The sequence below is a fragment of the Carassius auratus genome, chromosome 25, assembly GCF_003368295.1.
Source record: "Carassius auratus strain Wakin chromosome 25, ASM336829v1, whole genome shotgun sequence".
Lineage (NCBI taxonomy): Eukaryota > Metazoa > Chordata > Actinopteri > Cypriniformes > Cyprinidae > Carassius > Carassius auratus.
This window is the reverse complement of record NC_039267.1, coordinates 8883101-8908418: the sequence shown is the minus strand read 5'-3', so window position 1 is coordinate 8908418 and position 25318 is coordinate 8883101. Positions and strand designations below refer to the sequence as shown.

Here is a 25318-nt window from a genome sequence, read left to right as displayed (position 1 = left end):
ACATTCCAAAAAATATATATTGTATTTTATTATGTATATATAAAGCAAATGTAAAAATGACTACATTAAAACATATAAATGTTAAATATATTACATATTAATTTATTGAAAATGTCCTTTAATCTTCAGGATCTGTTGTCAGCTGTAGTCAAGGAAGGGTGTTTTACAGAGAGAAGCTGTGTGTCTGCTGTTGGCTCCCTCTTACCTCAACATATATCGGCGGTACGTTCTTCTCTTATTTGTTTTGTTGTTTTTCTCACTGCTCCTACAGGCCCTCAATGATCACAGAGCTTCTCGTCTTTTCTCATCTCATCTACAGGTCCAGCACCTGGTAAACTTGTTGTCAGAAGTGGAACCGAAACTGGCAGACATTATAAAAAAGGACTTTTCTATTTCATCCAATGTGTCAAGCGGAAACATCTGAAAGGAAACATTCTTCAGAGAAGTTCTCTGACCCAAAAGATTGGAGATAAGTCTTTAGATCTCCTTATGAAAAGACTCGTCTTTTGTTTAGATATAACAAAAAATGTAATGGCTTTGGTTATAGCTTGATAAATTGTGTATATCATCGTTTTGTTTGTATACACCAGCTTTTCTATTTAGTAAACAAAACGTGTTTTGTAGATTGTGTTTTCCATGGAGTAATTGTTATGATTTGATAGCATATTTTTAAATGCACAACGTAGTTAATGGAATAGTTTTCAATTTATTTAACGCTACTTAATTCGTGTTATGCTTCAAAGATTAGTGCACTGGCGTTTATTAACGCATACATTCGAGTGTTTACTGATGTTCTCCATCGGGTGTCCCTCTAATGTGCGTGCCACGTCCGGGCTGTGATCGCCTCCCTCTTTCCTCATTTGCGTTCCAAATGAACATCAGAATGGGGAGAAAAGGTCTACTGCGCACTTCCCGCGTATGTGACGCCAGCAGGAATATAGCAGCTCTTTGATTAAGAGTTTGGATTGATATGCAGAGCGCGCTGCATTATTATGGAAATTTAGTGTGTAGGAGGAGGACCTGAGAGAGACACGGCCAGACACTCACACACTGGGATCTCGACCTGGACTGAATGTAAAATGCACAGAGGCTAATTTAAACCACGTTTGCGTGATTTCGAGCTGCTGGTTTTTGTTGTTTTTCCAGGAATCTTGGTTTCCCTGAAATGGCCAGATGCACAGGTATACAAGGACTTTTGATTGACACGTGTCTGTTTTTAGCTCTACCTGAGGCTGATCTGACAGAAGTACCCCAGAATGAGGACACACTTGAGTTGGTTCGATCCAGACCACTGCGTGTATGAGTGAACACTCAACTAATACGAGTTGACAGAGGACCGGTTGAGACCGAAACAGTGCTGTTCGTAGAAGTTAAAGCGTAAACATAGATGATCGGCAGCTGTCAAACATCTTCTATATGATGCACAGAAATCCTGACCATGACCTAAAATGACATATCGTCCACTAACTACTCTACCATGCTAGATGTGTGCAACAGCCAGTAGAAGTCATACATTTGGGTTTAAAGACACACAAACCCCAAACCTCAAATGAGGTCTGGGGAGCCATATTGTTAATCATTTTTAATTAGATATTTTTAGCAGAAATGCTCACTTAAATTTTACGATTGATTGCTCAGAAACTCCATTTGAAGAATAGACAACAGGATCAGGTAGGAACTCAACAATGCATGTCATTAAAGATGAGTGATGTCTTTGGAGTAGTCAACAGTCACGTGACACACGTCTGCATTGTGCTCTCTGTTTTTCACTCGTTCGTCCAGCTGTTTGTGCGCTGGAGCTCATTAAAGGTCGTGGAGCTGCTGTCTATCTCCTGTCAACAAGCACGCAATGAAACTTTCGGTTCACGCTGGATTTCCCAGAATTACTCTGATGCCATCTCATACTTGGTGGTCTGTACAAACGGTTTAAAGATTAATTCTGTTGGTTACTCTGATGTTAAAACACTAGCAGATATTTTGAGGAATGTTTTCCATTCTTTCCATACAAGGACAGTTAAGTGCCCTCAAGCCCAAAAAGGATTAAAAATCCAACTTAAAAATAAACGATATGATATTTATGTGTGATTCAGTGCAGATTATTCACTTCTAATCTTCTTGGTTGATGTCTCACACCAAGTTATAACAATTTAAACACCTAATCTAAATCAATTTGAATTTAGCATACATGTCATAGGGACCTTTTTTATTATTATTGTTATAAGGCACCACTTTATATTTAAGTTGTTTTCATACTTTGTATAATCATACATATTACATGTAAATATAAACGTAAATTTCTTATAAAATGAAAACATACATTTTACACAGACACCCGCACACACACACGAACAACAGCATTTTAGAGCGGTGTTAAAAAATTTTTTTAACATTACGAGAATAAATTCATAGCAATACTTAAAAAGTGCATAATTGTCATTTTGACTTTATTCTCAAAATAGTTCAACTTTATTCTTGTAATTTTGACTTTAATCTTGTAATCTTAGATTTTTTTTTTTTAATGTGGCAGTAAAATGCTGTCGTGTGTGTGTTGTACCAACTGCATTTAGATGTATTTTCATTCTATATAAAGTAATAAGTGTAATTTAGACATTGACATTTTTCCATTTGTATTTCACAAAGAAATAACAGGTTTGGATACACAGTAAATAATGACATCATTTTCATGTTTAAGTAAACTATTGCTAATAACATCATAACATCTTTTTCTTTATTTAGTTCTTTCTGTTTGCCTTTAAACATGTTTATCTTGTATCTGACGTGGTAAATGTGTAAAGACGGCAGTGTTTTTCCAGTGTTAGGAAGCCTTCAGGAACATGTTGATGTCTATCAGTAATGACAGCCGGAAACAGGGTCCGCTGAACCTGAGACCCTCCCAGTCTTTGAAATGTCAGAACGGAGCGACTTCTCAGCCCTGAAGCTGACAGCCGTTTAAATGACAAATTCCCAGTGAATCTGCTGTACTCCTAAAGCAGTGGGCTGTTAGCATGTTCTGTGTTTGCTCTGCCAGAGGTGGAGCTCCTAAAATGACCATCTTCCAACACCAATGACGCACAACAAATGACTCCGTGTACACATGGAAGGTTTTTTTTTTTCTTTCTGTTTGACAGCGTGGCATTAAGTGACTCACTTCCAGTAAAACGTTTGATCAGGATGCTCAGTGTATGTTCATGCAAATGCATTTATGATGTCCTGAATATTCCTGGTGCACAATTCAAACTCATGTTGCTATTGTTCATGCCTGCTGAACTCATTTATAATGCCTCCAGCAGAGACCGTGCATCCAGTTCTGGGTAGATCTGTGAGAACAGAGTTACACTGGAGGTTTCAGTAGTGTTTGTGTGTAAGTGGTTTACTGTGTCCTCATGTCAACTGTGGAGTTGGTGTCATTATTGAGATTAGGGTGGATGGTCAAGCTCATCTATCACACTGTGTGTGTGTGTGTGTAAATCCCTTGATTGAAATGAACAGAACTGGGCCAGGTGATCAGTGAGGGGTCTGTCTGGGATGGGTATGTTCTCTGTGCCAGCTGCTGATAGGAAACACTCACACTGTCCCTCGTCTCTAGTTACGCTTTCTCACACACTGGTTTTCTGTACACTAAGTGTGATGTTCTGCCTCTTGAAGGAATGCTAGTTAAGTTTCGACAAGCTTGTTTGTAAATATATAAATGCTCCAGGTTTTGTTTATTGTGACATGAAAGGTGCTAATGTTGCTGTTGGCCAGCACAAAACTTAATGTAATCTCATTAATGGTTACAGCAAAATCTGTTGAGAATTTTCCAGGTCATATTTCACCTAAGAATTAAATAAATAATAATAAACATATTATTATATTATTATTATTAGATTTAGAAATTATAATCACTATTATGTAGGTTAAGGAAAATGAAACAAATCAGGGCTATTTTTTATGACATTTTTTGATGACAAATAAGGATGTTTTCCCAATATTCTCATTCTTTGATTGTAATTCTCAATTGTCATTCTTGTTCAGTTCTTATAACTGTAACATTTATTTGTGTAATTATTAATTAATTTGATTCGTTGATGCTTAACTTTGAAGAAATTAATTTGTCATGATGCAAATAGCTTTAAAAACAAGTTATCATTACTGTAACACGACATTATTATATTAATGTATTACATTATACATCATATATTTCTAATCTAATGTAAATAATAAAATGTACTTAGCTATTCAGAAAGCAAAGAAAATAAATATATCATAATGGTCCTAAAATAGGCATTATATTCTTTATGAAACATATGTTAGGGTGAACTGGTGTTGGTAGACGTCTTGTGGTTGTGAGTGAGTGAGCTGTAATGAGATGAGTGTGTACCGATGAGCATTCACTGGCCATTGCAGCTAAGAGCCTCTTCAGAACAAACAGCACAAAAGAACCCGAGGCTGCATAATGTAAGCCAACCTTTGCTTTAATTAACACTGAGCTCGTTTTGTTGGAGAGAGAGAGAGAGAGAGAGAGAGAGAGAGAGACCGACTCATCACGATTAATATCAAACTATCAAGACAGGACAAACCATGCATCTTCAGCACGGATCTTTAAAACCATCAGTCATGTGGGTATAATAGTGAATCCATTTAAACCCACTTGAGTTGCATCAGACGTCATCTTGCCCTAACTGACTCATAAACTACAGGTGTTACCTCTAAATAAGCCATTTATGAATTACAGCATGAATGGACTTTAGAACAGCGCCTCATGCAAAAATCAAGTATGTGCTACAAAGATATCTTTTTATGTTGCCCAATGTTCACTTTTCTGTCTGTCACAGCTCGTTTGTCATCACATCTGGTGTAACTCTGCTCAAAGGCTCCTGGGGCTCTGACAGTGCACCCATCAGTCATGACAGCACCTCATCCCTGTGGTGTCCAGACCTCTGGAGCTCAGGCTTTGATCTTACAGCAGTCCTCACACACCCCGTGCTGTTGATAGGAGTTTGTTTGCCTTCCACCGGGTGGGTTTTCCTCAGTTTACACACTGCACACACACCCCAAACTCTGACACCTGTGGGACATCACAGCTTCTGGAAGTAGATGGTGATCTGTGTCAGAATTAGTTTTTAGCCTTTGGTCAAACTAGACTTCCAGTGTTCAATTTAAGCATTAAAGTTTTGTCTTGTGCTGCGTAATGTTGGTAAACACTGTGGCACCTGGAAATCTTTATAAATTAAATTACATTTTTATATAAATCTATATTTATACATAAACGCATACTATCTTTTACAATTTTGGCATCATTTTTACAGTTTAAAATGTTGTATTTTAATATAAATGTATATTTTTATAAATGTATATCTATATTTTTGTCATTTTAAATCTAAAAAGCACTGTTATACATATTCAGACAAATATCATATAGGTGTGTACATATAGACGTATATACATTATATATACATTTATCAGTCATATGTAAACATTTATGATTTTTTGAAATGTTTTAATTTAATATACATGTATTTTAAAACTGTACATTTTAAAATGTAATTTAATGTGATCAGTCTTTAGCATCTTGGAAATCTTTTGTAATATTCTCTTTTGATTGATTACTTTTGAGCATGCAATCAAATCTTGTTTCAAAAACCAAAGCTCCTTTAGATTAACAATGTTGATTAAAAAAATGATATCATTATTTTAATTAATTAATTGAATTTAATATTGAACTAAATTAATATTAATTTAGATGTAAAATTTTTAGGTTAGATGATAAATAGTTTTTAGAGTATAATTCCATTTTCAGAAGTTGCTCGGCACTGCTTATATCTCAGTCTTGTGCGAAGCACGTGATCCTGTCATGAGAACCTCATCCTTCCTTCCACCTGATTCAGTCTTGTGTGTCGCCACATATGACCCAATCCCCAAAAGGAAGGATAGGATATTTAGACCTCAAAGTACCTCTGGGTCCTAAAAAGGTGCACTGACAAATTGGTCAAGTACAGTAGAGTACGATCCACCCATCAAATCTAATGAAACCTGCTGGCCTAAGACGCCTCAATCTAACTCTTCAGGGGGGCCTAGATGGAGAGATCATCTTCTTGAGGGCTTTTACTGTAATTTAACCGTGACCCCTATAGATGTGGGACAAGGTTCACAAGGCACTCAGGCAGGACAAAGAGAAGGAAAACATCCTGCAGACAAAGATATCCCCAAGTGGAGTCCCACGACTGATTTAAGACTCATTCAAGGAATAAGAGTGTATCCTCTCTCCACGTAAAGTCTGGAATATCCCTGACCCATATAATCATGTATGGGGTAACATGCTTCTTTTATCAATGTCAGATCTACATCCCACTGTGCAGTATTTAAGCTCTTTGCAACTGTTTAATTGTTTGCAATATAGTAAATAAGAAGGCTGTGTTATTTCACTGGCTTTTCAACACTGCATTTTAATTGTACACTACTGTTTAAAAGTGAATTTATTTAAGTAATTATTAATTTTATTTGGAAGGGATGCATTAAATTGACTGAAATAGATTTTTTTTTTTTTGAAGCATCTTTGCTTGGATCTTTTAAAAGAAAATAGCCCAGGAAAAGCATTAGTTTGTTTATTTATTTATTTATTCATTAATCCGTGTTATAACATTTCAATTTAGATTTGTTACTGGACATATTTCGATTTCTCAAGGAAATGTTTAGTATTATGTCCAAACAATAATAAAAGGAACACATTTTAATTTATAATTTGTCTTAAATCTCTCTTTTTTGTAAAAAAAAAAAAAAAACAATTATACATTTGTGCACCCACCAAATGACTGGCTTATGCTCTTCTAATATTTAGTTTTTTATAAGCAGACAGATAAGAGAGATATCATGGAAGACTTTTTGGTGTCCTGTGTATGGGCGTTTTTGTTCCTAACTCCTGCAGGTGACGCAGCTCTCCTCACACACCTTTTTTGTGTGCAGAACGTCAAAGAGAATATGAAAAGCTATGTCTTTCATATGAATAACCCCATGACGTGAGAAGCTGCTCATTTTCCATTTGTTATCAGGAGGAAGATTAACTCGCCACCCCTCCTCCTCCTCTTCAGAACCTCATATAAATAGCAAAGCGCACAGTCTCATTGTATAACAACAATTGCAGCACATCCAGTTAAAAGACTGACAAACGCATTGACACAATAAGAAACATCAGCATGTACTCAACTAAAAACGAGGGACCGCACAGAGGAAGATCTTTTGACTCCATGAACCTTGGTCTGACATTGGAAGAGAAGCAACTTAACAATGAGGTAAGCACTTTTTCTCCATAATTTTTATCATTTTAAATGGCAAACAATTTTTTCTTTTTTACTCATTTGGTTGATTTACATACATTTTATAAATATATTTTATAATTGTAACTCAGGTGAGAATTTAAGTTTTCAACAGGTTGGGGTTCATATAAAACATTAAAAATATATATATATATTATATATTATAATGTCAAATGTAAGCATAGATTTCTAACATGTCAAATGTGGAGGAAACTGAAGTTGAGGGATCCTATGGTGCACTGCTATCCAAGTGCTCAAAAGCTCTCCAGTCATTTTTATGCATAACACATCCATGCTTGACACTGTTAGCAATGAGTTGTTCCAATCCTCCTCGCACCATATCTAAAGATGCATCAAATTGAATACACTTAACAGAATGTGCGTGGAAGAGTGATTAATTGCAGCCTAATCCCAGTGTTAGATTAAAACAAGAGGGCGCTAATAATAGGCTTCCTCGCTGTCCAAATGAGATTGTTTTAAGACGCCAGACACTGGCCCGTCTTTGTTAAACCGATACAGTGAATCGCAGTACTCCGAACTCTGCCACGGTCAACTCAGTGATGCTGTCGGGAATCCTGCTGTCTGGAAGACGAGGACAGGGACGATTACTCACCCACATGCGTGATAAAAGAAACATGGTCAGTTTTTTTGTAGTTTATAATTTAAATAACATTTTTTATTAATAATTATTATATAGCTTACTATTAAATAAAAGTAATGCATGTTTAATGTATGAAATTAGAACATTCTTCGTTTTATTATAATTTATTATTTATTTAATACTTTTTCATGCTAATTATTTGATTAAATATTATTTAAAGATATTTTGGCATTACTAGTAAATAAGCTGATGGTGATTCTCTCATAGACATTTTTAATTAAATTAAATTATTATATGATTCAGTATTAAATGCAAATATTATTTCTACTATATTACATACAGATATTAAACATTACTCATTTATTTATTACTTATGTATTTAATACTATTTGATGCTAATTATTTAATATTAAAGTTTTTCTAGATACCTTTTGTCATTTATGTTTGAACTTGTTGCCATTAAAGGATTGGTGGTCATTCTGTCGTGTTCAATAGATTTTCAGAAATGAAAAAGCAATAAATGTTATTAAATATGTCAATCTAAATAATAAAATAACATTTAAAAAAAAAAAAAGTGAACATTTTCCAAATGTGTATTGATGTATGTACTATATATACATTACATATTTCTTATATCAATAATCATAATTATCGGTGTGATTTCTTGGACTTAATCCCATGTCTGCAACCTTGGGACAGGGCTCACGCAGTGTCCCTCTGTAGGCGCTTATGTAAAGCAGGTCACGATGACTGTCGCTGTCCACGGTGCTGAACTGACGCAGGAACCGGCACCTTTAATCGGATGACCTGTTCGCAACTAGAGTTAATTTTTGGTTTAGGTTTATTTAAAAACAAACCCCTCGGTGACCAATATTTATTAAAAAAAAAACAATAACAACAATATGCCGTCTCAAAACAGCCTAATCAAAGTGGCATCCTGCAGTGAAGTTATTTGCACTTTTTCACCACTTTGAATTTCACTTTTAAATCTAATAGAGTTTAATACTATATTATCTAATATATAGTTTAAGCTATATATACAGTTTATTTATTATTTGTATTTATAAAAACTACTTATTATAAGTTATATTATAACATTTTTTATTTTTATAATTTTATGTTGTTTTATAACATGATCTTAAAATTTGCACTCTTAACAGGAAAGTTCAGATCCTTTAGATGAATACAAATCAAGTTTTATGTGTAGCCTTAAAAAGGAATTAAGTGTTTACCACACTCTTTAATCCACATGATCTGATTGACAAGCAATCAGCTCATGACTTAGGGTTGGATTTAAAGTGAGCTGAAGATGTTGATGCTAAACATAAGTCATGTAAAACAATAAATGAAGGGGGGGGGGGGGGCAGATCCTATGTAATTTTCATCTTTACAAATGACTTTTGATTATCTAATTCTACCTGACCTCATCTGACATTTATTTCTGCTTTGTGCCTGTGTTTTACAGATGAACAAATCTGCTTTTCCGAAGATCGAGGAGAATAAAGACAACAAAACCGTGTCTACAGAGAGAGGCCGGGCTGCTGTTGTGTTCTCCTTGAAGAATGAAGTCGGTGGACTTGTCAAGGCACTAAAACTTTTCCAGGTGATAAGTCGTTTACGATTTTCTTGTATGTTTAAATACTTCTTTACTTGATTTATAAAGGTTAACATTAACCATCACATATAAATCAGCAGGAAAACCACGTCAACCTGGTGCACATCGAGTCCAGAAAGTCCAAAAGGCGCAACTCAGAGTTCGAGATCTTCGTAGACTGCGACAGCAACCGCGAGCAGCTTCACGAGATCCTTCAGCTGCTGAGGAAACACGTGAACGTGCTCGAGATGGACGTGCCTGACAACCGCCTGCCTGAAGAAAGCGGTACACGAATTACAATATCAGCTAGATGTGACTTTTTTTAATTACTACACAAATGTTCAATATGTGTTTTTTGTTGTTTTTTTCTCCAGAGATGGAGAGCATGCCTTGGTTCCCGAAGAAGATTTCAGATCTGGATAAATGTGCGAACCGTGTGCTGATGTACGGATCAGACCTGGATGCGGATCATCCAGTAAGTGGCAAGGTTTCATCTCGATCGCCACATCAGTATGATGTTATCACGTTCCTCACTGTTATGATTCTGTCCCGACAGGGATTCAAGGACAACGTCTATCGCAAAAGGAGGAAGTATTTTGCAGACTTGGCTATGAGCTACAAACAGTAAGTTTTTTAATATACTTTAACATTAGAGTAATACACATTTAATATAAGTCTAATGAAATATTGACCCTTCCATCAGTGGAGACCCCATTCCCCGAATAGAGTTCACAGACGAGGAGGTGAAAACGTGGGGAGTGGTGTTCAGGGAGCTGAATAAACTCTACCCCACACACGCCTGCCGCGAGTATCTCAAGAACCTGCCCTTGCTCATCAAACACTGTGACGTCCGCGAGGACAACATCCCGCAGCTGGAGGACATCTCACGCTTCCTCAAAGGTGAGGGAAAGGGATGCCAGTTCTTCAAAGGTTGGTTTGTTCAGGATTTATAGACTCTTTTCTCTGTAACATTGCTTTCTGAACGGTTTCAGAGCGCACCGGCTTCACCATCAGGCCTGTGGCTGGGTATCTCTCCCCACGAGACTTCCTGGCAGGTCTGGCCTTCCGTGTGTTTCACTGCACTCAGTATGTGCGACACAGCTCAGACCCCCTCTACACACCCGAGCCGTGAGTACACAAACAATCAAATACTAGCAACTAAACTATGATGTGACTGTCACTCTAATATATTTACAAAAAAGGATCTTAGATATAGAATGTATTTACATGTATTTACATGTTTATATTTATATTCATATCATTTATATTATATATAAAAATATTGAATATATAAACATAACATATTTTTCTTAAATATATACATGCATGTGTGTGTATATATATATATATACATAATAAATATAAACAGTACACATACATATATTATGTAAAGAAAAACTTTTATTTTGGATGCGATTAATCACGATTAATCATTTGACAGCAGTAATTTTTATAAATAAAATTAAATAAAAGTAATGCATTTATGTATTCAGAATATTATTTTGATTTTATGTATTCAGTTTGTTTATATATATATATATATATATATATATATATATATATATATATATATATATATATATATATATATATGCTATATTTCAACTTTCATGTATATATTCAGAATTAAATGTACATATTCACAATTTATATTTATATATTCAGACTGAAAGCTATATATTCAGATTTACTTCTATATATTCGTGATTTACATTTTGTATCACAGTTTGTATCTATGTAAATTAAGACTTATAACTACATATTCATATTTGCATTTGTATTGTCAGATTCATAACTATATATTCTGATTTATCTTTATATATTCTGATTTATAAATATATTCAGATTTACTTCTATATACACACAGTTTACATTTATACATTCAGATTTTATTTAATTATTTCCTGTTTGGCACGTCATATATAATTTATATTTATTATTTATATTTATATATATATATATATATATATATGTATATTTTTTTTTTTTTTTTTTTTTCATTTATATTTCCTAAATCTGTCTATATACACATTTTTCACATACAAATGCTTATTTCACTGAAAAGGAAAAAAAAAGATTTTTATAATATATATGCAACAGACTTTATCTTTATAGGCTATAATTAAAGAACTGTCCTGATATAGGAATTGTTACTCTGAGCAGGTGATCATGTGAATGTGTCTGTATGTTTTAGAGACACATGTCACGAGCTGCTTGGACATGTCCCTCTTTTGGCCGAGCCCAGCTTTGCTCAGTTCAGTCAGGAGATCGGTCTCGCGTCACTGGGAGCATCAGATGACTCTGTACAGAAACTCGCCACTGTAAGTAATGACAGGCCTTGAGATTGAGTGTTTTCATGTGAATAATACAAATACATATTTATTAACAATTCCATTCTATGTTTAAGTGTTATTTCTTCACTGTGGAGTTTGGCCTCTGTAAGCAAGAAGGGAGACTGAGAGCTTATGGAGCCGGTCTGCTGTCCTCCATCAGCGAGTTGAAAGTAATGAACCACAAAAGCTTTTCCTACATGATGCATAATGCATGTTTTTCACCTTATAAATAGAGATGATCGGGTTTTTTTTTTTTTCATCCAGCATGCACTCTCAGGAAACGCCAGGATCTTGCCCTTTGACCCCAATGTGACATGCAAACAAGAGTGCATCATCACCACCTTTCAGGATGTTTACTTTGTTTCGGACTCCTTCGAGGAAGCAAAAGTCAAAATGAGGTAATGGAAAATGAAACCGTATTCTTACATTGAATTAAATGATAATAAAAAGGCTAAAAAAGTATTTACTGCAAATATCATCTGAGTATTTAGCACTATAATTTGCATTTAAAGTTGAATTTATTTTTAGGGAGTTTGCAAAGACCATCAAGAGGCCATTCTCAGTGCGTTACAATCCGTACACACAGAGTGTAGATGTTCTGAAAGACACGGCCAGCATCAACAACGTGGTGGAAGAACTAAGACATGAGCTGGACATCATTGGAGATGCACTAAGCAGGCTAAACATGCAGTTAGGAGTCTGAACATTTCCCAGCAAATCATCCATTATTTCATGTACCAGTTCATCTGTTTTGTCACATTACTTTACTTTCCGAATCACATATGGCATGAAAACTATCTAATTAGTTTGGCTCTTGTTTGATTACATATGTGGATCATCAAAAGCTGTGCTAAATGTTTGTAAGTGGAGTTCTTGTATTTTATGTAAAATTTTTATTGACATGGTGGTATTTATGCAAGGTGACCCCAATGGTTTTGATTTAAATTAAGGCTACACACAGGTGACGTGTGTGTCTTGTGCATAATTTATGTCTGCTAATATATTGATGGTTTCAGTTCGCATTTATGTCATTTGTCCATTTCAAATTGGCACCCTGTGTTTATTTCTTCAGAAATACTGTCTGACGGATATTTTAGTATATAAACAGTATCTTTGTGAGTCTATGAAACATTTAGTAGATACAGTGTGTGCTATGTGTTATTGTTTCTTTACTTAAAATGGATGACTACGTGGATTAGGACCTGGAATAATCTGTATTTATTAAAATGCATGTAAATATAGCATTGGACATTGGAATGTTTTTTTTTTTTTTACAAGTTACAAATGAATGCTTAGCGTTTCTATAAGTAATTCGTTAGAAACTCTGAAGTATCAATTCAAGTTTAGGTTGTAGATAAATGTATTGCTAGACATTATTATTAAAGAGTTCATATGCATACAATAAAACATTTTTTTTTATCTACTGTAAATGCCATGTAGTGTAAGTGTGCAGTTTCTTATTTTCTTCTTTACATTTCATGCTCAGAGCTACAAACAATCGTACTCTTGAGCGGTGCTTGTCGGCTCAAATGAAAAAATATCTTATCCAATGTCTTATTCAAATTTCAAGACATTGTTTGCCAAATAGGGCACATAGGTGTATGAAAGTAAAATCATTTAATCATATAAATCAATGTATACAAGTATATTTACCTGATAAATAAATGGAAAGAGGAGCAAATAGGCCTCAGGTTATGAAAGGTTTTTGCGCTCCTGTGACCTCAGGCGCCTCTGATTGGTTAATCCTGACCAGCGCTTAATAAAGAAACAGACACCACATGACTAAGTATATATGTATTTTACATATGAAAAGATTAAATCAATTTAAAATAAACAATAATAATAATATATTTTATTTTTAAATATTATAATTTAAATATAATAATATTTAAATATTTTTTTAAGCACGTATATATATATATATATATATATATATATATATATATATATAATTTTTAATAGGTTTCGTGTTTATCTCAACTATAACAGTAATTTAATATTATAATTTAATTACTACAATTATTATAATTCAAATGCCATAATATTTAGTTATTAGTCTTAATAGGTATGTATATAATATTTGTGCTAAATATTAAACAAAAACTAATTCCAATTATATGATAAATACATTTCCATATTATAATTTGTTTTTAAATATTAAAAAATTAATTTCGTTTTTTATCTCAACTATAACAATACATTCATATTATAATAATTTTCTAATTGAATTACTACAATTAATATAATTCAAATGCCATAATATTTATTTATTAGTCTTAATATGTATATTTATTGTTATTGGTTATTTGTGTTAAATATTAAAGTAAATCAAATTCTAATTATATTATACATTCATATAAATATTATAATTTGTTTTAAATATTGAAAATAAAGGTCCAACTTTAAGATTATTTATTTAATATTATGATTATTTTTAATATTTTCGTAGAATTTTGTGACTTTTTTTGTTTGTGACTTTTATTTGTGATTTCAATTTAAAACAATGGCAAATAAGTGGCCCTGCCCAATTTGGGATTGCATCGCCACTCTACCCACTAATGTTTCTTAAATCTAGGAAACTAGTGACGTTTACATGAGTTCTGGCGATGTCATTAATTTGCGCCTAAATCTGATGGAAGGAACTCAGCTTTCAAAGTGTGTAAATTACTGTACACGTGGGTAAGTTTTATTTACTTTTCATTGCGCAAGACGTACACACTTGCACTAGCGACACCCGGTGTACAGTATTTCAATACACAAGAAAACGCGAAATTCACGTTTGTCCAAATATATTTTATTTGTGGAACAATGTTGCTCTCTAGCGGTCGAGTTAAAGTATTACAAAAATATTTCTCCACCCAGAATCCAGGTGAGCTGCTGATGTGTGGAGAGAACCGCACAGGTCAATTAGGACTCAGTCACACGTCAGAGGTCATAACCTTTCAGCCCTTGCCTTTGCCTGGTGCTCAAGGGTTAAGCAGGTGTCCTGTCATTGGGACTTCTCCGTTGTTCTGACGGTCATCAAATTCATATTCTGGACTCTTGTGTGGTGGAGTTTGTATGGAAGCCCGTTTCAGCCACTGAATAAAAAAAAAGGTAATTGAGACTTTTTATCTCACAATTTTAACATTTTTATCACAATTTTGACTTTACATCTCGCAATTCTGGAATTTTTTCTCACAATTGTGAGATAACAACTTGCAATTTTGCAAATTAAGTCAGAATTGTGTGATATAAACTCACAATTGTGAGTTATTAAGTCTGAATTGTGAGTTATAAACTCATAACAACATATCAGTCTTTTTTTCTTATCAGAAATGGACTTTATATCCTGCAAATCTGACATTATATCTTGCAATTCTGACTTTATAACTCGCAATTGGGTTTATATCTCACAATTCTGAGAAAAAAGTCAGGATTCCGAGATACAAATTTGCAATTGCAAGAAAAAAAATCTGAATTGTGAGTTTATATCTCGCAATTCTGATTTTATAACTCGCAACTGTGTTTATATCTCACAGTTCTGAGAAAAAAAGTCAGATTTGCCAGATGTAAACTCACAATTGCTAGAAAAAAATGTCGCAATTACCTTTTTTCTTTTTTATTCAGTGGCGGAAACGGGCTTCCTATTACTGAGAGCCTGGGTATAAAAATAAAAGGGCTTGGGTGTTGCACACATCAGTAATTTTTGAGTGCTTCTGTTTAGAGTTTGATTCGATCAAGTGCTCTTAGATCTGCCTGTGGAGACTTCCTCTGGTTTAATTGAGAGCTGAATAACTGATATCTGATCTGTCTTTCAGGTGACGCTCAGGTCTTGGTGTGCGGCTCAAATGCATTTGGACAGCTGGGAATAACACACTCAGCAGAAACCTTTACATGTGAAGGTGAGAGCTGGGAATATAATGAGAGCCTTGCATGATAAGTGTGTAAGATTGTAAGTGTGAGTTTTGTTATAATATTGTTATGATAAAATACAAAAATATGACACTGTGTCATAATTATGAGATAGAAATTGAAATTATGAGATTAAAAAAATCTAAATTATTAGATTGAAAAAAAATCTAAATATGACGATAAAGTAGTTGAAATAATAAAATAGAAATTATTAGAATAAAAATTCTAAATTAAAGGATAAAACATCAAAACTGACAGTCATAATTATGAGATAAAAAAATGTAAATGATGAAGTAATCATAATTATGAGGTAAAAATTTAAATTATGAGATTAAGGGCCATATCATGCACCCGGCGCAGTACAGCACCAGGAGCGATGCAAGTGTTTTTTGCTAGTTTCAGCCTGGCACAGTTATTATTTTCACGTGCTGCGGCATGTTGTTTGAATAGCAAGTGCATTTGCAACCATTTGTGTGCTCATGGGCGTGCTGGTCTGAAAACGAGGTGTGTTCGGGCACATTGTTGGCGTGTTGATATTTTCAGGGCAATGGAAAAAGACTGCACCTTTGACCAACAAAAACCTGGTCTAAAGTCAGTAGTTTTTTTTTTTTTTGTTATTTAAAGAGCATGTTAGTAATATGCACCTATAGGTGAGTCAACAGCACGTACACTCTGCTTATTACACACACAGGGTCGCGCAGCAGCACACAAACATGTCAAATATTCCAAATTAAAGGATTACAGTGTAAAAGATTATTATTGTTTAGGCTACATAAATAGAAAAATGCTTACATGTCATAATGGATATTTATTGCATGTATCAGAACTAGGCTACCTATTTGGACGAGCAGCTTTCTTTCCTCTCTGGAGACACATTCAGTCTTTGCTCTTGCAAATTCCGCCATATAAATAACAAATCTCTCATGTAAAAATTATGATATACTAAGTCAGAGATAAAAAGTCATACTTTCTCTTTTGTGATAGAAAAGGGCTTCCATACATAAACGCCTAAACGCTTCGCCAGCTGTATGTTTATGCTTATGGCATACATTTATGTGTAATTCTGCAAATGCTTTGTCACGTGCACACACACATCATTACAGTGCAGCTTATCCAATCAGAATTTAGAACACAACTATCCACAAATGTTTTTTATTGCTAATATGACATGAGAAATCACTTGCATGGTGTTCTTTGCTCAGAGGCAAGACAATGCAGTATGTATGTCTTCCAGCAGGGGGAGAACACACTCTGTACGTTCCCACAATGCTTTTCTCATCCTGCCCAGAGACACAGGGATGATTTAAATTGAAGGTCATCTCTTACCTTAGAGAATGCAGCATCTGTGGGCATAAGTATTGAAGAGAATGACTCAACGACACAGTATTTAATACTCAATCTCATGTGTCTGGTGCGTCACTGAACCTTAAAATTAAAGGACAGCCTTCAGATATTGTTGAGCGCGAGAAAAGAGACATTTGGCATTTATGTCTTTTTGCATTTTTTTCAAGTTCAAGCTAGTGCAGAGAGGGGAAGGTTGTCCAGACATTGTCATGGCTTGCGAAACATATTTCTGTTTGTCAGATCTCCTTGCGTGACTTTGTTTGTGCTTTCGCCGTTCCCCGCCTGGTCGATGGACCTCATGTCATATTTAATCCTCGAAAGTTGCTTATGCTACAATGTCCTGCCACTGGTGACCCGTCTACACGGCGTATGTTGATGAGAGGAAACGAGGACGGTACAGGGGACGGTTTCCTCTATAACACCTCGAAAGAGAGGGAGAAAGTGTAGCTGCATCCAGGGACATGTTTAGTCTTTGGTGACAAACGGAATATAAAGTTTTAGAGCTGAATTGTGGTTGACAGAAAGACTTTGCCTGAGGCTTTAAAGGAAGAGTTCTTTTGATTCACCCTCACGTCGTGACTTTCATTCTTCTGTGGGACACAAAAGGAGATTTTGAGGAGTCATACGATAGCTTTGTGTGAGAAATGCAGTGTTGTTATTGTTACCTAAAGTTTAAAATAAATAAATAAACTGCATTAAAGCCAAAATAAAAAACAAATATTTAAAAGTAATGTAAATAAAAGCTTAAAATAATTAAATATTTTCAAATGTTGCCTGGGCAACTAATTAAAATGACTAAGTGAACACTAAAATTTAAATAAAAAATAAAGTACAACTATTTAATAAATATTTATTAAATATGAATTATCTCATAAATACGGAAGCCCATTTCCGCCACGTAAGAAAAAAATGCTTTGTTAAATCATAATTATGAGATTAATAAATCATAGTAACACAAAAAAAAAACATAAAAAGTCACAATTATGAGATACATTTCTAATTTATAATATTAAAACTTAATTATGACAGTAAAAAAAACTAAATTGATAAATTTTAAATTATGAGATAAAAAGTTCAAATTATGAAATATGTCATAATTATATTATAATTAGGACAAAAATCTAATTAAATGTGGTTATTTTAACTTTGATGTCATGCTTTTGACTTTATCTCATAATGTCGATCTCATGATTATGACTATGACTATTTAAAATGGCAAAAGCACATAATTTTTACAAAACTACTAAAAAATAATTAAAATTAAAACGAAAAAGTATTACAAAAAATATATATTATTAATTTAAATGATAAACTATGTACATAATAATACTATAGAAAAATACAACATCATTACAAATGGATGGAAATGTAAGTCATTATTTGCTGACAACTGATTCTTTTCAAGTGCTGCTAATGAATTTTGGAGACATTGAGTTAAACTTGAGAATCTGATCAGTTAGCTTCGTGAACAAAACAGTTAGATCAATTTTTGTGAACCAGATTTAAATTTAATGACATATTGTAAATTGCTGCTTTATTAATGAACTCGTTTGAACTGTCGAAGGAGAGCTAGGGTAGATGCTATGACTTTTAATAATTCTTTACAGTTTAGTGGAATATAGTGCATGAGTCAGATAGATAACATTTAAGATATTTTTACAATGCTTTTCTAATCTTGAAAGCATCAGTCTCAGTATCACGAAGCTTTTTAAAACTAGTAATTGTTCTAGTAAGTTTAGTTAACACCCCTGACAGTCTATACTGTGTCGAAACTGTTGGTAGGACACAAAATCCATTGTTAAAACCCCCCGTCCCCTAAAGCATATTGACCAATCATAGGGAAGCTGGCATCTTCACTGGCTCCAGACTGTGAGATTTCCTATCAGTAGATGAAACACAATACAGTGTGATGAAAACAACGTGTTCCTTCCAGGATCCAGAGCTGAACTCCCAGTAATGGGAGCTATGATTTCTTACAATGAGTTAATTCACACATGAGGTGCAGCCGCCCGACAGCCTGCTTCACACCTCCACCCAGAGCACCGGAGTCTAGCTGTGTGTGTCTGAGCTCCCACAGTGCACTGCTGTACCTGAGGCTTCATCACAGTGTGGGGACATTCATCCTGCACTTCATTATCAGAGGCAGATGGGAAGAGTAAACAGCTGTCGACTCAGGGTTCTGTATTTGTCAGGGTTTGTCAAATATATAAACATTAAATTTTTTTGTTTGTTTGTATATTATATATAATTATAGAAAAATTATCTAAAATAAAGAATACATACACGCACGCATATATATTTAAATATTGCAAGCATCAGATGTATGTACTTGATTTGCTATATTCTTTATATCAAAAGTACATTCTTTGTATTTATGAATAATTATGAAATATACTTCAATATTATTTAATATTTAATAATAATATGTATTATTTAATAAAATATATGTATAATAATATTTAATATTATATAATATATAAAAATATAAATATTCCAGAATTATATACATTAAATTTCACACTAAGTATTTATTAATGCTATGTGTGTGTGTGTGTGTGTGTGTGTGTGTGTGTATATATATATATATATATATGTGTGTGTGTGTGTGTGTGTGTGTGTGTGTGTGTGTGTGTGTGTAAAATCCATGTATAATCTATATATTATATTAATTAGTATATTATTTATGTGTTCTATTTTTAGTAATTCTATTCAGTAATCATATATATAAACATTGTTTGATATGTAATTTTATCTTTTTGACATCTGAGTAATATGAATAATCTATAATTGTATAGATTAAACATACTTTTAATGATATATTATATTGTTATGTATTTTTCATATATGCTTTGTTTATTACATGGCAGAATGCATAATTTTTTTTACCTATATATATATATATATATATATAATAATAATTTTTATTAATTATTTTATTTTTAACTTTTTTTATTTATGTAAAATATATATACATTTATTTTATACTTTAATTTTAGTAAAAAGTATTTTATTTTAATAAAAAATTTATTGTATGTTAAGTTTTGTCATTTAATCATTTTTATTCATTTTAAAATGTGTTTATAATTTATATATTATAGATTAATATTTCAATTACTAAATATAAAATTAAATATAAAACATTGTTTACATATTTGGTGTTTGCTATGTGTTTGTGTGTGTAAATATATATATATATATATATATATATATATATATATATATATATATATATATATATATATATATATATATAATTAAATTGTATTATTATTATTATTTTTTTATGGTTTGCATTAGAATAATAAGAATTTTGGGGAGGGATTGTGATTTTGGTTGGTCACTTCATGGTCATGTCACGTAGACGATCTCTGGTTCAAGAACAGTGGTCAGACTTGCTGATAGTCGAAAGCCTAGCTAAGCAAGACTTGTATTTAGTCTGCATGTTCAGTGCCCTTGTCACTGATCTGACAGCAGTCTTTAACGTCTGGACAGTCGCTGTCCTCAGTCCGTTGCTGTTTTGACTGGCTGTGTTTGTGTGGCGTGGGGTCAGCTGGGGACGGATGGGTGGATGTGAGGAGGAGTTGGGGTTGTTTTGTTAGTGATGGCGAGAGAAACGGACTGACGTCTGACAGGAGGCTCCTGCTTTTGTTTGTACTGTAGTGTTTCATTGTATTTCAAAAGTATTTCCTAATTCATGCTAGATTAAGAAAATATATAATTATAAAGAAATAATGAAATAAAAAAAAATGCTCTGTAAAATAATAAATAAATACATGAGTCTATTAAATCTTCATGGATTATTTAAAATTAATAAACAAAATATCCCCTAAATTATTCAAAATTAACAATTACAAATTAATAAATAATTATGTATATTTATGTCATTGTTTAAACTTTTTTTCCTTATGTTTACGGTATTCTCATGCTTACAGCTGATGGAAGGATAGTAAATAAACATTGTGAGATTGCATCCAGCTTTGACCTCCGACCTCTGTGTCACGTGTCTAGTCGCTTCCAGAGCAAACTCACAGAAAGGCATCTTTTGTTTTGGGTTTATAGAAATCTGGTCATTTAACAAGAGAAGTTTCATTCTGCCTTTCCCCATAATGCACTGGTGTTATTTTTCACTGTGTGGACGGCGTCCTCCCAGCTCCGGCAGAGAGCATTAGCTGATGTGTTTTTGTCCACTAGCAGTCCATTTCCTCCGCGTAACGAGCTCTGATCACCGAACATTAATAAACCAACCAGAGACGCCCGGTCATCCACTCACATCCTCGCGGGTCGTCATGGTAACGGACATATGACTCCGTGTGTGTTTGTGCTATTTTTGAGTGCAGGAAGCATCTCTGCTCGGCTGGATGTGTAAATCACCCCTCCCCACCCCCAAACCACGGTACGCCTGTCCTCGGACCCGCTTCCCAGCAGGGAATGTTCGATTCAGGCATCCCGGCTCCTGTTACAGGCATGGAGAGAGAGTGTGTGTGTGTGTGTGTGTGTGTGTGTGTGTGTGTGTGTGAAAGAGAGAGAGGGTCAAACTGAGGTCTGTCAGGGATTAATGTGCTTGGAATGTGAGGAGAGCACACAATAGGTGTATACAAAAATTGTAGTTGGTAACGTAATCCATTACACGTTTTAGGAAATATAAATCAGACTACTTTTAGATTACTTTTGATCTATCTCATTTTTCACATTGATTTAAATAGGGTAACATTGCACCATATTGAAATAAAAATACAAAGAGTAAGAAAATTTGTTTTTAGTGCATTAAACATTACATTACGTCAAGGTTTGTGAAGGCACTGCAGGGCCTTTGTGAGTTCAACTAAAACTAATATATAATTAAATCATAACAATGTTGAATTGAAACAAATCATTTTAAAATGAATTAAACAATTTCAAGATCACTCTGTGATCATGTTATGAATGTTTTTGGTATCTAGTCTCCATGGCAACACCTGCGGTCTTCATGTATCTAATTTCTCATAACAGTTATTGGAAAGAAAGCTGTCAAGGCCTTCGTCAAGCACTCTTTGAAATGTATTCTGGGAGTCAATCACTGCGGCCCAATCACAGAAAAGACCAGGGGTTTTCTGAGAGCATCATCAGGTCAATCTCACATAGTTCACCAAAAGATATGTATACCGGTATTTATTTAGCATACAATGAAGCCATTATTTTATTCAAGGATATTATCCCCCAAATTTTCTTGACTGTAATTAAATCTATAAATTAAATCTGTAATTGAATCAATCTACTGTTCATCCTTAATGATGAGTTTATAGTTTTTATAGTGAAATAATTTATGTAGCATGAAAAAATATATATTTTTATTTGTTTCCATTTCTAATAGACTCTCATTTCCACATTAAATTGTAGTAATTAAATGTAAAATTAACATTTTGCAATATATATATATGATGAAACCTCGGTACAAGAGAGAATTTGCTGGGTGTCAGAAAAACATGGAAAAAAATGCCTGGGTATATATTTATATATATATATATATATATATATATATATATATATATATATATATATATATATATATATATATATATATATATATATATATATATATAGAAAATAAATCAATTAAGCATCCATATTTCACAAAATATTACTGTTTTATTGCATTTATTTAATTTGTGGATGAAATATGTGAAATATATACCCAGGCATTTTTTTCCATGTTTTTCTGACACCCAGCAAATTCTCTCTTGTACCGAGGTTTCATCCCATATACTGTTGCCATGGCAATAATTCTACAGTATCTTTAGGTGTAAAGTAGCTTATTATGGGATGTGACTGCTCCGACATTGAGCCTGGGAGAGAAAAAGACAGGATTAAAGTAAGTAAGCCAGCATTTTGAGATTTCACTAAGCCTGATGGCCAGAATTAACGCTGAGCCCAGCTCTGCCTTCTGTACTGTTGAGAGTTGAACGACTGGATTTCAGTAATAGGACAGTTTCAGTGCCGCGTCTTCAGCTTTAGGACAGATGAGTATCTGTTGCTGGAGTAATTAAGCCACCGGCTCCGTGCTGTGATCTTTACTGCTATCATAACCATAGAGGATGCTGGGAATTAGTCCTTGTGTCTTTGTGTAAGGGCATCAGAGGGAAATGAGCCATCGCTGCAAAAGAATATGAACTTATTGATGTAGAAGCTATTTCTTTTGCTTTTAATCTTTTAATTCTCCAGCAACTTGGACAGAGAAAAAAAAGGTTATATCCTTGACTAAATGCAGTTCATGTAGTTTATTTGTGAACTTTAAAACTGTCTTCTTCCTGTCTTTGCCTGTTATCCTGCCACATTTTATCCCACAATTAAAAGATAAAAAATTAGAAATAATAATTGTCATAAAGAAAACAATGCCTTGTTTTTATGAGCACTAACACTTTCTTGCATTATAATTTAACTAAATATTCTCTCTCTTTCTTTCTCATCTCCCTCTCATTAGAACACATGAATTGTATATGTTATGAAAGTTCATTATGTGTATATTAATCATGTTATAACAGAGCAGTCTACCATGCCAAACCATGTACGCAGCAGCCTGTGCTCGCATTTAGTTAAAAATCCAAGTGTTTTGTGAATGTTGATGCTTTAATAACAAATATTTATCAGGAGCGTTTATGCTGGGATGTTGTGGCTAGGGGACACAAAATGTACTTTACATGTAAATTTCATGGATGCACAGTAAAACGTAACTACTTAATTTATTTCAAAAGTAATCAGAAAAGTAACTTGATTGCTTTCAAAAGAAGTAATCAGTAAATTAATGACATTTTCAGAGTAACTTTCCCAACAATACTGGGATATCGCGATACTCCAATATATTTTATATAATCAATAAAATAATTACATATCCTTATTGTGTTAAATAGAGGTGTCGCAAACACAAACAAAACTTTTTTTTGCTTCCTTGTTACACGTTACATGTACTTTCTATATTAATAACAATAAATTATGCATTACATAAATTATGCATGCAACTAACTGTAAACCAATCCCTTACCCTAACCATATATCAAGTGCAATTACACATATATAATTTATTATATTACTAGTAATATAATATATTTAACGAAATATATTAATAATAATAATAAAATAATAATATAATATATTAATTATAGCCTCATATATGCAGTACATATTTGCCATTGTTTAATATATATATTTATATACTTTTCTAATAGTAAATTTAATTAAATGAAGCAGTATTTGTTGTTTAATTTTTGCTAATTAAAAAAAATAATTGTGCCCATTGTGTCATTTCTATATTATATTACCGTAGTCGGAATGAAATGAGAATTCCTAAATTAATATTTATTTTTAATATTATAATATATGATCCACATTTCTATTTCCATGACTCCATGACTCTTCAAATCAACACTATGATTCTCTAAATATTTAGAAATGAAATCTAGTGCATTTTTTATGGTTTACTTCTCTCTGAATTGTGTTCAAAGAAATGTGAAAGCCATTGAATTCATTAGCTAATATGACAATCAAGTTCAAAAGAGCCAAATAACCTCGAAAAGACATATTTGTTATTATTAAAGAAGAATTTGTTTCTTGGGGAATCTTTTGTTCCTTTGTGTGATGGGGCAAAATCATGAGGTCTTATGGTACAACAGAGCAAAGGAATAACATCCCAGCATGCCTCGGGAATCACACAGCGTTCTCTAAGCACACATGACACTTCTGTCTTCAAGACCATGACCATGCTCACCCATCTCTTTAAAGCATCAGTGAAGTCTGTTTTTCTTCCCATATTCTCTTGTCTAGATTGCTGTGCCGTTCTATATAGTTCTATGGTCTGTCAGTGTGTTGCTATGGGAACAGTTTTGCTGTGCATCATCAACTAAACACTAGAGCTCTTGTTTGGTGAATATCACGTCATCCACAAGGACAATGATTCACTAAACAAGACGTCTTTGTCCTTTTTATGTCCACAGTATCATTTCCATGCACCCTAATCCTCCTTTTCTTCACTGTAAATTTTTTTTTGTATGTAATTAATGATTTTGCATAATCGTAGATAACAGACAAGAAAAGAATGGATTGGTAAGGACGCATGTGTTAAAGTTAACAGAGTGAATAGGGGAATTTAGGTGACGAAACCAGTTCCCCTTGAGAAAGCATGCTTGCTCCTAGTTGCAGTGGCGATGGGAACTGTTATGTAACCATGTTGCCGGGACACGTGCTTCCATGGTGATGCAGGCTTGACCACACCCACCAGTTTTGGAGTCCA

The 25318-nt window shown here is 33.6% G+C and overlaps 2 protein-coding genes across 3 annotated transcripts in view; both read left to right on the top strand.

The window, feature by feature from the left end:
• The window catches only part of saal1 (serum amyloid A-like 1), a 7639-nt gene extending 7016 nt beyond the window's left edge, over positions 1-623 (top strand). The window contains exons 12-13 of the mRNA XM_026203270.1: positions 130-222; positions 320-623. Of these exons, the coding sequence (XP_026059055.1) occupies positions 130-222; positions 320-424 (198 nt within the window). The 3' untranslated portion in view covers positions 425-623. The remainder of the gene's footprint in view (positions 1-129; positions 223-319) is intronic.
• A 6136-nt stretch (positions 624-6759) lies between these two features.
• On the top strand, positions 6760-12839 carry LOC113043713 (tryptophan 5-hydroxylase 1-like). 2 transcript variants are annotated; one of them, XM_026203267.1, is made up of 11 exons: positions 6760-7268; positions 9359-9496; positions 9586-9772; positions 9862-9962; positions 10044-10111; positions 10191-10387; positions 10480-10615; positions 11682-11808; positions 11895-11990; positions 12085-12218; positions 12349-12839. In XM_026203267.1, the coding sequence occupies exons 1-11, from the start codon at positions 7173-7175 to the stop codon at positions 12521-12523; spliced, it is 1455 nt and encodes a 484-aa protein (XP_026059052.1). In that variant the 5' UTR covers positions 6760-7172; the 3' UTR covers positions 12524-12839. The 2 variants fall into 2 exon arrangements, with proteins under 2 accessions (XP_026059052.1, XP_026059054.1); XM_026203269.1 differs by having other exon boundaries at positions 6763-7268; positions 9589-9772.
• Positions 12840-25318: the final 12479 nt, after the last annotated feature.